Consider the following 14,333-nt stretch of genomic DNA (forward strand, 5'->3'; position numbering starts at 1 on the left):
TCTGCCTCATTCACCTGGTGAAGGAGTAAGGATATACTCCGAAACGCTGTGTTCCTCAAAATAAAGAAGTTGACATCCATAAAACCGTCTTCCTCATGTGTATCACTTCTAAATGCCATTCACAGACCCCCAGAAGTCTAGTTCATGTCAAGAACTATTTATTCTGGATCCTAAATTCACGCATGCAGTCCTACATCTGATGGTTTATGATAAAAGAATACACATGGCAGTTGGTTGGTTTAATGTATTTACATCCATAACAGAACAAGTGTTCCGAACGTATGCATAATCTATTCAACCTAGATTGCAGTATCGTTTTCTCTATGATGCATCCAGAGGCATTGAGATGTGTCTGACAATTTATAGTTAGTTTTAACGCGTGGTTTCATCCTGATTCTGTAGACTCTGGTTTGATACAGGACTGTTCCGATTCGGAAGTGGTCACGTATGCCATGCCAATCATCATGATATCGATTACTTTGGCCGGTGGTCATAAAAATGCCCGGTCCGCCATTCCTGAGACCACGTGTTTATCTAATTAGGCTTCAAGTGTTGGCCTTGTGAAAGTTAAGTTCATGGGAGTGGGGGGTCAGAGGTCACCATGCCTTGCATTATGTAATCCAAGTAGTGCTTCCGCGTGTTACTGCACATGGGTAAGCATTCTTTCTTGTACAAAATATTTAAATCACTGTGGGTCAGGGCGGTAAGGTCACAGATATTTTTTAAGTATAACAGTGCTATCGTCTGACACATGAACACTTAAAGAAACAGGATGGTTAGTACTGATACACATAACTGGATTGTGGTTTATTCCAGTCAATGGGGTCAGAAGTTGGGAGAGGCAATAGCGAATGATGAATGGAGTGAGACGGGGATTACGTCATAACGGTAGTGCAACTGTTTGAATTTGATACAACTGAAGTTATGCGTTTTCTACTCACCAAGGCCGTCTGGTATAGCTCCACACATAATATCTGATAAATTCCCAGTTTTGAATGTAAGAGTGGCACTCCCATGAATGCCTCCATTCTGATCTCCTTGGAAGCTGGGGTCTGTCAGCCCCGTGTTGTCCCGCGAGGCTGGGGCAAGCATGACTTTCGTTGGTACCGAAACACTGGCAGTGATAGACGCGTTAGCCTCCATGGAAGCTCTGAAGATTATGTCTTTTATTCTACTGGCAAACACTTGGCTCTGAAGTATTTGTTTATTCTGTTCTATAGATGGAACATTTTGTCTCATTAGGGCAGCGATACTGCGCTCCAACTGACGCAATTCCTTGCGAGCTTTGGGGTTATTTGGCCGGACAACTCTCGTGTACTTGCCGCTAAACTTGTGATGAACGACCAGTATCTGGGACAAAGTAATCATAACAAGGACCAAACACAGTGTTAAGATAACCAGTTCTCCCGATACAGGGGACACCTTTTTCTTCCGCAGCATGGTTTCCAAGTGAACGGGAGATCGGTCCCTCGCCGCTTAACCCTGTTCGTCCCACATCGTCCTCCGATCGCAGATCGACACTTAATCGGAACTGGCTTCAATACAACCATATTCCAACACCGGGAGAGAACAGTCACAAAGCAGAACACACATACTAAACCTCACAGCACTCCGAACGCATCTGGATGGCTCCATCACCTCTCGCAACACGGCGGGCCTCGTTTTCATATCCATACAAGCAGACGATGCAAACGGATCGTCTGCTACTCGGCGAGGGCGCGCTGTGGCGAACGGCGGGTTCTTCTGACAGTGAATTCCGAGCAGTTAGCTGTGATACACGATAGCGCGTGAAGGAGAAACTGTGCCAAACATTGGAGTGCATCTTCGAGAGTAATTAACTCGGATACATATCGGAATCAAAGGGAGAAGCGGACACTCCGCTCAGTAACGTCAAGGAGAGGGGAACCACACAGGCGTGTCTAGCGGTGACCGGTGGAAAAAAGAGAGGCGAATTTCTAAATCAATATTCTTGGCAATTTACTGATATTAGACGGTTGCTATGGAAACGCCCCTCCGCCCGAGGAACGTCCAACGTTTATCGCGTCGACTGTAGGCGAAAATTCTCTTAATTAACTCATCTTTGTACAAGTGGAAAGACGTTAGTCTTGATGACTCAATCACAAATGTTTCTTCGGGGCTGCACACTGGGAATAAGGCAGATTAACACTAGACAAGGTTTTTCTCCAGGCTGTCTGTCTGTTTATGTGATCTGCTCCTCCCCCGTGTTTATCTTACGCTGCCTACGTAGCCGATAACTTAACTCGATCACAACAGGCTGACCCTCAGTGACAACACGATGGACAGTGAGTGAGCGAATAGTTTTAGGGTCGCTTTAAACAGTATTTTACTTCTATCAGATGGTGTCAACCAAACATGGGGGACATGTCCAAAGTTACCGTTAACGAAATATGTTTTTCTCTTTCGTGAACTAAGAACATGGGTAGGCCTATTGTTCTAACAGGTTTGTATCAATATTTAGAGTCGGGTCTGTGTTTATGTCATCGTTTGCCATCATTTATCATTGTTTGCCACTAGTTCATCAGACGGTAGGTATCTACTAGCCGGAAGTTAAACGCTAACATTTGCAGACTTATAATGAAAGATTAGAATTTTAAAACAATCTTAAATTCTGAACTATTTTGAACAAAGCAAAAATGATTTTCACTGCTACTTGACAAACTCCCGTCATATGAGAGGAAAACCATGTAAATATTACGAAAAATTATATCATTTCATCACTCCTACACAGCATCCGTTACTTGTCATTATACTCGTTTATGACTGCATATCAATTGATGGCTAACGTATGGCACGGAAATATGACAACCATTATTGATAATTCATCATTGATCATGTTGAACAGCAGCGAGAAACGCTCCTAAAAACAAAATTAGATGCATGTGTGAATGTTTCAAAGACTGGTAATTTTGAACTAATAATTAATTCATAAACGACAGATTCACTCACGGCATGATTTAAATAATAAATTGATTCTTAATTTGTGCATTAATCGTTGGTTCTGAATCTCTGGGAAAAGGAAACAGGGAACCACGATTAAGGGAATTGTGGTGGGGGTGGGCCAGGGAATTATTATTATCTATTACATAAAAAACCGTTTGAAAAATCTACTTAACAAATTAAAGAACAATACACATAATATTAGAAAATCCGCCTTTTACAGAAACTTAACATAAATATAACAAGGACCACTGGCCAAGATACCCTCACTATGCGTCTAAGGGGACACGGGTGGCCCGGGTGTATATGGCGCAACAAGATGAGTCCCTTGCGCGCCTATAACCGATGATAATGGGTTCGAATCTTGGTTGACCTTGCTTGATTCAAGGTTTGTCCGCACCATCGCCGTGCTGCTGTGTTCGGAATCTGAGACATGTATCACTATCCTCATATCAAACTGACACACATGTATTGAACGAGATCCTGCCAAAAGCGACGTTAAAAGCAACTATCTGAAACGCTCAAACTATGTGATCTTTTAGTTTCTGAAAACATATAACTCTGATCCCAACACATAACTCCATGAAATTTGAACAGGAGTCCGAGTGCAGTGGTAGATTCAGAACTAGACTAACGCTTAGTCTCTGAATATATATAATTTTGATAGTAACACTTAAACCCATTTAAATTGAAAAGGAGCCCCAATGAGTTGGGAGATTCAGGGGAAATCTAGACTTGCTTCATTTAGGACTTTAGCATTGCAAGGAGGGCCAGGCAGTAGGGGAAATAATGTGGTTCAGGGACTGACTAATTCAGAACCTGAACCTGAGGGAAACGTAGACTTGCTTCAGTTGGCGTTGCTGTATTACAGGGTTGGACGGAAGGGTAAATAATATGTTGAGGGTAGTGTGAGACAAGCTAAGTTCAACGTAGCTATGAACAGAATTTCGGTTACATAGTGGCGTACAAACTAAATATGGTATGAGGTTGATGAGTGTCCTGAAGGTAAAAACAGCAAGCAGGTGTATATAAGATGACAAACGAAGGATCTTCATAAAGGCAAATATGTTATTCGAACTCATGATCAGAGGATCCTAATAGACTAAAGGGCCACAACTCTGTAGAAATTAGTCACAGAGGCCCAAACATACCACTTTTCCCGTTACAAACCCAAATCTCGGAAGGTAGTTCGGCACTTTGAGTGTGTGAGTTGAGTTTTTACGCCGCTTTTAGCAATCTTCCAGCATTATCATGGCGGGGGGACACCAGAAATGGGCTGCACACATTGTACCCATGTGGGGAATCGAACCATGGTCTTCTGCGTGACGAGCGAACGCTTTAAATACATATACTAGGGCTACCCCATCGCCCCTTCGGCACTTTGCTGACGGTTGCACAGGAAAAAGCTATATTAATGCCACGTACTGTACACATATATACTACCCATCAAAAGTTTAGACTCACTAGTGTAAATGTAGCCACTTACTTGTCCACTGTTCTAAACTAGCTTTTTGCAAAATATTCCATACTGTTTAAAGGTACTGTTTAGTTATGAACTGGTGTATTGTAAAACATATTCGTAACATTGAAAAGATTATTGTCATGAGTTCAGTAAATGATTAAAATCTGTGAAAATTGGCGAATTCTTAACAAAACTTTACACCAAAACGAATCTGTTCACATGCACGACATTTGCTCATGCCTTTCGCAATTTGAAGCATCATCCTTGTGCAATTCATCTGCATAAGGTTTTCAGTTGGTTCCCCCAAGTTGGTGGAGAAATTCATCTTCGATGTAACCACATACATATACATAACATATAGTGAGTGCTTTCAGTGAGTCTAAACTTTTGATGGGTAGTATATTATGATTATGTAATTGTCATAGTTGTTATTGTGTGAAAGGTTTTCCATTATGCTCAATTTTAATTTATTTATGCATTTTTCATGGTTTGTGCTGTTAAAGATTTTAAATGTCTTAACGTCTACCATTACCATTATGGTGGCTTTCACATTTTATCTCGGTATATATTGTATTTTAAACTTTGTAAATATATCTGGCGAGACGATAATTATATAACATATATATACTATCTCTTGTTTGTGGTGACAAACAAACTACTTTATATTCCACCACGTTAAGTTATTCGTAAAGAGAATTATGTGATCACATTTAAATCAACCTAAAGATTTTAACTAAATTTCCTTTCTGCGACATCAAAGAGGCTTAACAATTAAAGTAAGATCAGAGAGCACAAACAGATCAGCAAACGCAGGGATACGAAAGTAATCAGATTATATATGCTATATTTGATGAGCACAAGGAAGTAGTGTGTGGTAATTCCGGGAATAATCTCAACTCATTGTCATCCTTTCGTTCTGTTAAGCATGTGTTGTGTTTAGAGCGTCGTGTGTGGTATGATTCCCCGTTGAGAAGTACTTCTACAAAACAGGCTCTGAATGGGATAATCTCTGGGCTATAAATCAAGGTTAAAAACAGGTCTACCATAATTTCGTATTGTAGTTATATGTGAAAAGTTAGGTTGACCTCGACTGAGCTATGATATCACAAACATATGGCACAAAACGATGCTTCTACTGGCTAAGAACATACATGTAGCTGTTGTTTCTTGAAAAGCAAAATGATTATACGATTATTTATATATTTGTCCACAGTTAGACCATATTATTTAAATACAAACAAACAGTTGTTGTTTTAATTTTTCTCAACATAACTTTTTCAAAATACTTTTAAGTTACACAGGTGATAAAATGTTAGCAAACATCTAGTACTTTCTGAGACTTAAAGGCTTATACACATATTTGAAAATAAATAAATATTCAAAAGTAAACCTTTCATGTGTCGCCGTAGCCGAGGTTACTTCGTCCTGAAATACATTTATACGGTATATCTCGACGCAGGTTCGACACAACGTATTCGAGAAAATGTGAAATTCGCAAAAGAAATGTGAAAATCGCTTGAGTGTCAAGTTAGAATAAGCTCGCCTTTTTTATCTGTACAGTAACTAAAATTGTGAATAGGCACCTCCCTATATATGTACAGTATCTTCAGCGTGACTTTAAACCCATTTCACTTGATTTCCAACTCTGAACAGGTTGTCTCCATACACAGATGAAAAGTTTCAACGGCCTTAGCAGTGTCATGCCCCCGCAGAACTGATCCAGGGCGTTTTCTCTTACCCCCCGGTGGGTGAAAGTCGTTCTTCCGGGATTTGTCTCCAGGGATGCTCCTCACATTTGGAGAAAAACCGATTCTTAAAACATTAGATCATTGCTGGCAAACAATGTAAGGATGGGATTAAGTCTGAATAATATTATTTATTCATACATACAAATTCATTTATAATCCTTAAGCATGTCCACAGTTTGTTCATCAGCGAAAAATAAAATGTATGCTCGAGACTACTTGCGTCCTTCGTCAGCATCAAACAACGTGGACGTTATCAGCAGTGTGTATTTCATTAGATTGATAATGAAATATGACTCTGGGTTAAGCAGTGACGGCCTGGCTCTGACGACGCAGCATTAACTGATAAAGGATACGATCGGGACTCAAACATGTCAGGCTTATCGTGCAATGGCAGATATTTTCTATGTTACAACAGCTTTGACGATCGGAATTTGATGCGATGAACTTCAGCGGCCTGCATGGCTAAGTTCCATTAGTGGAATATTTCAAGCAGTGAAAGGTGTCATTGGAAGTCGTCGGAAATAGTCCCCAGGAGATTGGACTTCAGAATTTTCTGTTATTTGCTATAATACGATTGGAATTAATTGAAATGCTTTCAAATAAAAATGATAAAGAACTGGATTCCATGTTTTAATGGCAGTTTTGCTGGCAGCATGCGTCCTTGATACCAAATATGTAATTACTTGCGTCTGCACAGTGGTCAAGTTGAGAGAGCGTCTGCCGGACAGCGAAAGAAAAGATGGTATATGTTGTCACCCTGCCTGGTGCTCGACTAGATACAACTAGACTGGTCGGGTCGAGAGTCAGTATATTGACTTGTGTCTCTATGTTAAACTGTGGCAAGGGATCTCACTGTCAAACCGGCATTTGTTGGGACTGGTATCAGTTCACACACATACAAACACACACGTGCGTTATATTGAACGCGACGATAAAGCACATTTGACGTCACCTCACTCCCAACTGCGTAAATTCACTAGCAATCAAACAGTAAACATCAATAAACTACGGTTATCACGATCTGAAAGAAACACTTTTAGTTTTTAAAACCGTAGTTCGTTACACGCATTTTGGTCTAAATGTACAGAAATAAGTACAAGAAGAAAACAGTTCGGTACATCCGTTCGTTCGTTATAACCGTGTTCGTTTTAGACGTAGTGTACTGTATTTACTACAAACCCCAGATACATGAAATGAATCATGGCTAAAAATACTAGTTTCAAAATGGCTGTCGCTCAGGCAGTGTCGGTCACCGCGACGTCGTATGTCATATGTTTTACCTTCAGTGAGTGAGTGAGTGAGGTTGGTTTTACGCCGCTTTTAGCAATATTCCAGCAATATAACGGCGGGGGACACCAGAAATGAGCTTCAAACATTGTACCCATGTAGGGATTAGAACCCAGGTCTTCGGCGTGACGAGTGAACGCTTTAACCACTAGGTACCCCACCGCCCCTTACCTTCCAGTGAACCTTGCAGGAGCTCACTGAACATTTATGGATATTACAGAGCGTCACCAAGCAGAATTCACCTTTACGGAACAGCCTCAATCAATTATGGACCTGACAAAGCACCACCAGGCATAAATTACACTTCAATCATTCCTGATAATGACATGCCGTTTATTATTAAACATCACCAAGCATACCATCGCATCCCATCACATAAATCCGGCATTACATTCAGACTGAAAATACCAGCTGTAAACAGTGACGTTGTATACTTTAAAATATGAAGGCAATGTAGAACCGCGGTATAACGAGGCAATATATAGGATTGGGTATTCGGTCGTTTCATTGTTGAATGTAGGCGTCATTAGCAGAGTGAGCATCGATTCGGGACCCTTCTCCATGTCTGTTAATGTTAAAATACTGCATTTAGTGTTCCGCAACCCGTATCCTCCCCCGCTATGATAATGCAAGCGATGCCAGGGTTTTGTTAAACCAGAATATTTATTCCGTCAGCGCTTAAAAACACATCTTTATCTCCTAAAGGAAAGAATGAGTGAGCATGGTTTAACACTGCTACACCCACACACACACACACACACCCACACACCCCACAATATTCCTGCAATACTGCTGCTAGGGATATCTGAAATGGACTTCACACATTGTACACATGATGAGAATCGAACCCTGGCCTTCGGTGTGGAGAGAAGCCTTGGGCTACCACATCTCTCCTAAGAAAGCAGTTTATGAACAATTTGTACGCTTTTTGAAATTATCCAACATTTCCTGCATACCATTTCTAGTGGGTAAGGAAAAGATTATATTCAATACATAAAAATGTCCCAAAAACTAAACACACAATACAATCAGAGGACGTTCACACCACAGAATATAAACATATTTTAACTGCTAAATCCATTTACACTTTGACTTGTTTATCACGTTGCCTTGGTAACGCTGTGGGTAGTTTATACGTTGTGAAGCTCTGAAGTACATGTTTGTCACAACAGGTGAACCCGGGTGAACGGTGCTTGACAACGGTATAAGCATCTAATATTATAAAGAACTAGTCATCCATGAAGTATCATGCCTTTCCTCTAACTCAACTTAAAGGAGAAAAACACATCTCGAATGTTTGTGTTGATGACGAGTTATTGAACCTCTTCAGCGTTTTTTTATGTTTTGTTTTTTTTAAAAACACGAAGAAACTAAACTGAAAGTAGTATTACATCCGCTTAATTTCGGAGTTAAAGGTCTGTACGCCTCAACGTGACTTTTAAATACAAGGAAACCAATGGTGCGATGATCAAGCTAAGAACATGGAAAGGCCAGAAGCCGCGAATTGGTTGTTACTGCGCAAGATGTCAAATATCTATAAATCGAATTCCGACCAGTAAACAAAAATGTTCGCAAGCATTGGTTCTACGTGTTTTATCATTCAAGTTTAATGTCCACAGATATATATGTTATCGCGCGAGTGGGATTTGGGAAGGGTAAATACTCTGTTATAGATACGATCATTGCATATAGTTCCAGATGAAACATAATCTTATAACATACCCATAATCTTATAACATACCCGTGAAGATCCGGGTTAGAATATTGATCTTCAGTAACACATGCTTGTCGTAAGAGACGACTAACGGGATCGGATGGTCAGGCTCGTTGACTTGGTTGACACATGTCATCGGTTCCCAATTGCGTAGATTGATGCTGATGCTGTTGATCAGATTCGATTATTTACAGAGCGCCGCCATACAGCTGAAATTTCGCTGAGTGCGACCAACCAACCAACCAGATGAAGCATATTGTTTAGACTGTGGATTACAAAAAAGTTAGACATTGACTTAAGTTTGCCAAGACATTCTTCTTTTAAGAACCAAAATACCGACAAATAAGATTTTCTAGCGGATCGTCTTTCGCGGAAATATATCGGTAGTGCTAATGGAAGTAGTATCATAACTTGGAAGAGCTGTCTGTCCTTAACTCATAATCTGATGTTTGACAACGTTTATACAAGTACATTATTAATTACTTAATTAATCAAGTAGATATGATGAGCACTGTAACTATGAAACAGTTATGGAAATAAGCTTCTCCTTCATGGCACGGATTAAAACATCAAGCAAGCACAACTTCGTTTCGAAACATGATGACACTACTTAAATAAAACAATACCAAATACGAGAGATTCTTTGTTAAAATGATTTGAAAGCGTGTGGGTTCTAAAGTAATTGACCCTTATCGAAGAGAAGTTGTTCTAGCCAAGATACCTCGATCGTCCTCGCTTAATTGCATTACAGTTATATTTACAGTAGTAGTTGTAATATAGTAGTAGTTGGTCGTTACAATATGTTTAATATCCTGGCATTTCATGAAGCGCACAACCTACCAGGAACAATTAACATCATATGAAACAATACAGAATAATGGTAGCTAATCGGAAGTACTTGAAGCCACACTATAGACAAAGGAGATAACAGTACGAGCTCTCGTTTCATTAGGTTCTTATCTTAACAAGTCGGATTAAAACGCTTTATAACGAGAGAGTTTGCCTTGAAGTAGAAATCCTCCACTAAAGCTGTATCTCACGATGAGCATGGTTATCTGTTCACTGCTCAGCTATATGAAGATACCTACCTATTTATATATATTCTTTTAAAATCGAAAACTTTATGAAACATAGTGGCAGAATGCAACACAGTTAACTTTGAAAACTCTTTATCCACCTTTAAGAATTAAATAAGTCAGTTGCAAAACACCCAGTGCCAACACGTCAAGCTGGAGGTTCGAGTAGGGACCAATGTCGTGTACATATATTATTATATAATATTCACTATTATTATTATATATTATAGAATTATATACTGTATGTCTCATGGCTCGTAGTGGAAAGGAGCCAGTAAATCTACTCCGGCATTTTCAGAAGAAATCTAGACTTGCTTTGGATTGCCAAGTCAATGTTGTGTACATTACGTACATGACTTCCATACTGAATGGAAGCGTCTCTCGACATCCCGGGTTGATGATGATCACTGATCAACCAATCAGACACCAAATATACGACTGCAATGTTATGACGTTCCCACGCGTGTATGTGCTGGAACACCTTCGCGATATATGCTTCACGGCTTGTACAATGCCATCATTATAACAGGTGTTCTTTAGACGGTTGCCACCTATATTAAGCAACTGCTGTGACGTTTGGATTAATCACAAAATATGTCTCGGATGATTTGCTCTGACTCCACTTTTATCTTTCTGACATTCAACGTTTACATGTGTCCCAGTTGGATTATGCGTCACAGAGTAACATATCTGAACAGCGGCCTGAAGACCCGGTATGCCTGTATTACTGGTTTACTCTTCTCAAAACAACATCATCCACAAGAACTCCACCGCCCCTCCCCTGGGCAATGGAATGTCTGGGGAGTTGCAGCGTCCGGTTGTTGAACAGTGCCTCAGATCATGGATTAACGTCCGCACAGAACACAAAAACGTCGAAAGCCTTTCGAATCTCATCCAACGAAAGTGACGTCACCAACTCCCAACTTTCCAGAGAATAGGGCATGTAAGTAGGTCACGGCACTTCGCGAGACCTCAGTACTTCCGGTGACAAACAACGTTTCGTATCTTTTTGAATGGTCCCATGATTGTCAGTGGACAGTAAGGAACCGATAATACCAGCAGGAATAACAAATCTAACCATCCCATAATTAACCAACTATTACGACTGTCAATAGCTGTGACAGCCAATCATGGTTGTACACTTGGTCCGGTCTAGTAAAGTCATATTTGGCGGTCGCGCAATTTAGAACCAGAACTGGTTCTCGCGTTTGTCACCGGAAATCTGGTACCGGAAGTAAGCTGGTCCCCGTCTCGCATATCGCAAGTTGGCGTGCGCAAAGGGAGCCGGGAACCAGCTTAGTACCGGAAGTACCGCCTCGTGAGACTTACAGGCCCTATTTCTCTCACTCAGGAGAGTTATTTCATTGAGGCTATTTTAAACATCGTGATTATCAAATCACGTTTAACAGGGAGCCAAGTCGTAATTGACCCAGGGTATGTACCATAGGTGAACACACTGGATAATCATTGATGATGATACAGAGACGCATCAGTAGAGTTAAGCACTACAAGATAAAAGTTTGTTCACTTACTTATTTCAGCAGTATCACAGAGTCGCCCATGGTTGGGTCTGGTAGACACAGGACTAGTTTTAGTGGACTGGTATTCCCGCTCCGATGTGTGAATTATATCAATGATCCTGTTTGTATAAACTTCGTTATATAAGGCCACGTTGCCAATGTCTATGTAGTCCTTCTGGCCGAGTTGGGACAGTCCGGAGCCCTTCAAGAAGTGGCACAGGAGGAGAATGAGGATGGACACTCCTATGAGACCGAGGACGTAAAGGCAGACCATTGTCAGTAACCGGTTATCGTCCTCCCACAGAATACCCTCGTGGCTAACGGCGTATGGGACAAGGCGTCGGATCTTTGTGTGTTGGGGTTTGTGGTGTTCATTCTCCATCTGGAAACGAAAAATAAAAACACGGTGAAAGTTCAGTTTAACATAAAAATTGGAATTATGATATTTAAATCTCAAATTCCTAGCGCATTTTGAAAACATCCTGCCGGTGAGTGAGTGAGTGCGTGAGTGAGTTGGGGTTTTCGCCGCTTTTAACAATATTCCATCAATATCACAGCGGGGTACACCAGAAATGGGCCTCGCACATTGTTCCCATACGGGGAATCGAACCCGGGCCTTCGGCGTGACCAGCTAACGCTTTAACCTCTCTAGGCTACCCCACCGCCCCACCGCCAGAGTGAAACCTTATGGAAATTATACATGCCGCCATTGTGTTCTTGTTTCAGATGCCTCCGTGGCATTGGTTCCTAGGAATTGAAGAGTCGCTTGGGCATTTTCAAATATAATTCAGAAAAACGTAAAAAAAAAAGAAAAGACGTTTTTTGAATGTTGATGTTGATAATACGTTCTTCTATAAGCCTTTGATTTCTATTTTAGCTTTCGTGACTGAATAGTTATTATTGTCATGTAAAAATCTCTATAGCTTTGAAAGTATTGACTAATGGGCGCCACTTGTGCATTGATTGTGCTTCGTGGGGTGCCTTTGTCTAATGATACAAAACGCAATCTTTTTATGTGCCACTACTACAACGGTTGATAGCTAATTTTTTTAAATATCGTTTGATCTACGACCGCAGCCTGTTATTGTCTCTTCCTACTTTTTGCATGATTTGATTGACAAAACGAATATATATATTTTTAATCGTTACTTGCTATGGCGTGTTTGACGGACCAAGGCGTAATGATTTTACGTAAGCGTGTTCGAGTTACCTCCCTTTTTGGTGATTCGTCAGTAAAATATCTGCTTCTGAAATGAATGGTGACAATGGCGTAGATTGTCGTTCTTACGTCACAGAGACGTCCGTCACTCATTGCCCCTTCACGTAACTGCACGAACACTCGTCCCCATATCGATGAATGTTATGTGCGAAAATACATCAAACCCTTCAGAATGCGCGTAAGGAATGGAGTGCTTCGATAAAATATTACCTATAACTTAAATCGGACACTGTAGTATGTGATCGTTTTTAAAAAGAGTGAATGAGTTTGAGTTTAGTTTTACGCCACTTTTAGCAATATTCCAGCAACATCACGACGGGGGACACCAGAAATGGGCCTCAAGCATTGTACCCATGTGGGGGATCGAACCCGGGTCTTCGGCGTGACGAGCGAACGCTTTAACCACTAGGCTACCTCCCCACCGCCCCATGTTAATAAACAGAGAAAAATATTTATCGTAATTTTCACGTCACAAAGTACATAGCTATCAGAATTGTGTTGCATGAATTGGTATAATTAAGATAGGGTCATGTACGATGAGAGATTTAAATCCACGTTTGTTTCCATAACAGGCCCTATGTTTCCGAATAAGTGTGTTCTTTGACGATCTATTTGTCTTTACAACATTATGTCAATTATTTATTAGTACATAAGTGGTCAACTTTAATCTTAAATATTGTGCTCACATGTCCCTTCAATAGGGATATCTTCAGTCTGATGTTTCTTGGGTCATTCATATTTGGTTTCATTTTCAATATTAAACCAGTGATCATATGAAATATATATTCCTAACGTTGATTACAAAAGTTGGATAAACATACCTAGTCTTGTCTATTTTATACATCTATATTTTATGACAATAAGGACACAAAATGACGTTACACCCCAGTTATTGTTTAGGGGCAATGTATACCGATGGTTAACTTCTTTAAGTGGCATATTAAGAAGTAGGTGAATCAGATAAGGACAAAGTTTATGGATGAACAACTTGTTTATTCGGGTGATAATATTCGACTGACAACGATTGCGTTGATCACAGTGATCTATACGTTTCTGTGAAGTTCGCTTGACAGCCTTATTCCGTATTCGTCCAAACGAAGGCTCACGAGGAAATATCATTGGGAAATATTGCTTGGATAAAATCAGTACAATGCTCTGTATCTCCCCTGAATTGTGAGGTAATATTTATGACACTTCAACGAACGTATTAGTGAAAAGTCGTTCAACACATGTTCAGTGAAAAAACGTGATACAGTTAACATACGTGGATCTTCGTGAAATCATTATATTCACCTAAATTTAAATTCAGAGCCACAATGGTTCTTAACATAAGCATTTAAGATTTGTAA

General features: G+C 40.3%; 1 protein-coding gene across 5 annotated transcripts in view; it reads right to left on the reverse strand.

Annotated features, from left to right (window-relative positions):
• Window positions 1-14,333, reverse strand: part of LOC124269495 (beta-1,4-N-acetylgalactosaminyltransferase bre-4-like) — a 108,189-nt gene that overhangs the window by 72,609 nt on the left and 21,247 nt on the right. For 4 of the 5 annotated variants that reach the window (XM_046704518.1, XM_046704519.1, XM_046704517.1 and 1 more), the window contains exon 2: window positions 11,778-12,147. In XM_046704518.1, coding sequence (XP_046560474.1) covers window positions 11,778-12,147 — 370 coding nt within the window. Of the gene's footprint in view, window positions 1-941; window positions 2,574-11,777; window positions 12,148-14,333 lie in introns of those variants that run through there. The other variant, XM_046704515.1, reaches the window with a different exon arrangement.

Source organism: Haliotis rubra, unplaced genomic scaffold (assembly GCF_003918875.1).
Source record: "Haliotis rubra isolate DU_JTF1 unplaced genomic scaffold, ASM391887v1 Scf145, whole genome shotgun sequence".
NCBI classification, from domain to species: Eukaryota; Metazoa; Mollusca; class Gastropoda; order Lepetellida; family Haliotidae; genus Haliotis; species Haliotis rubra.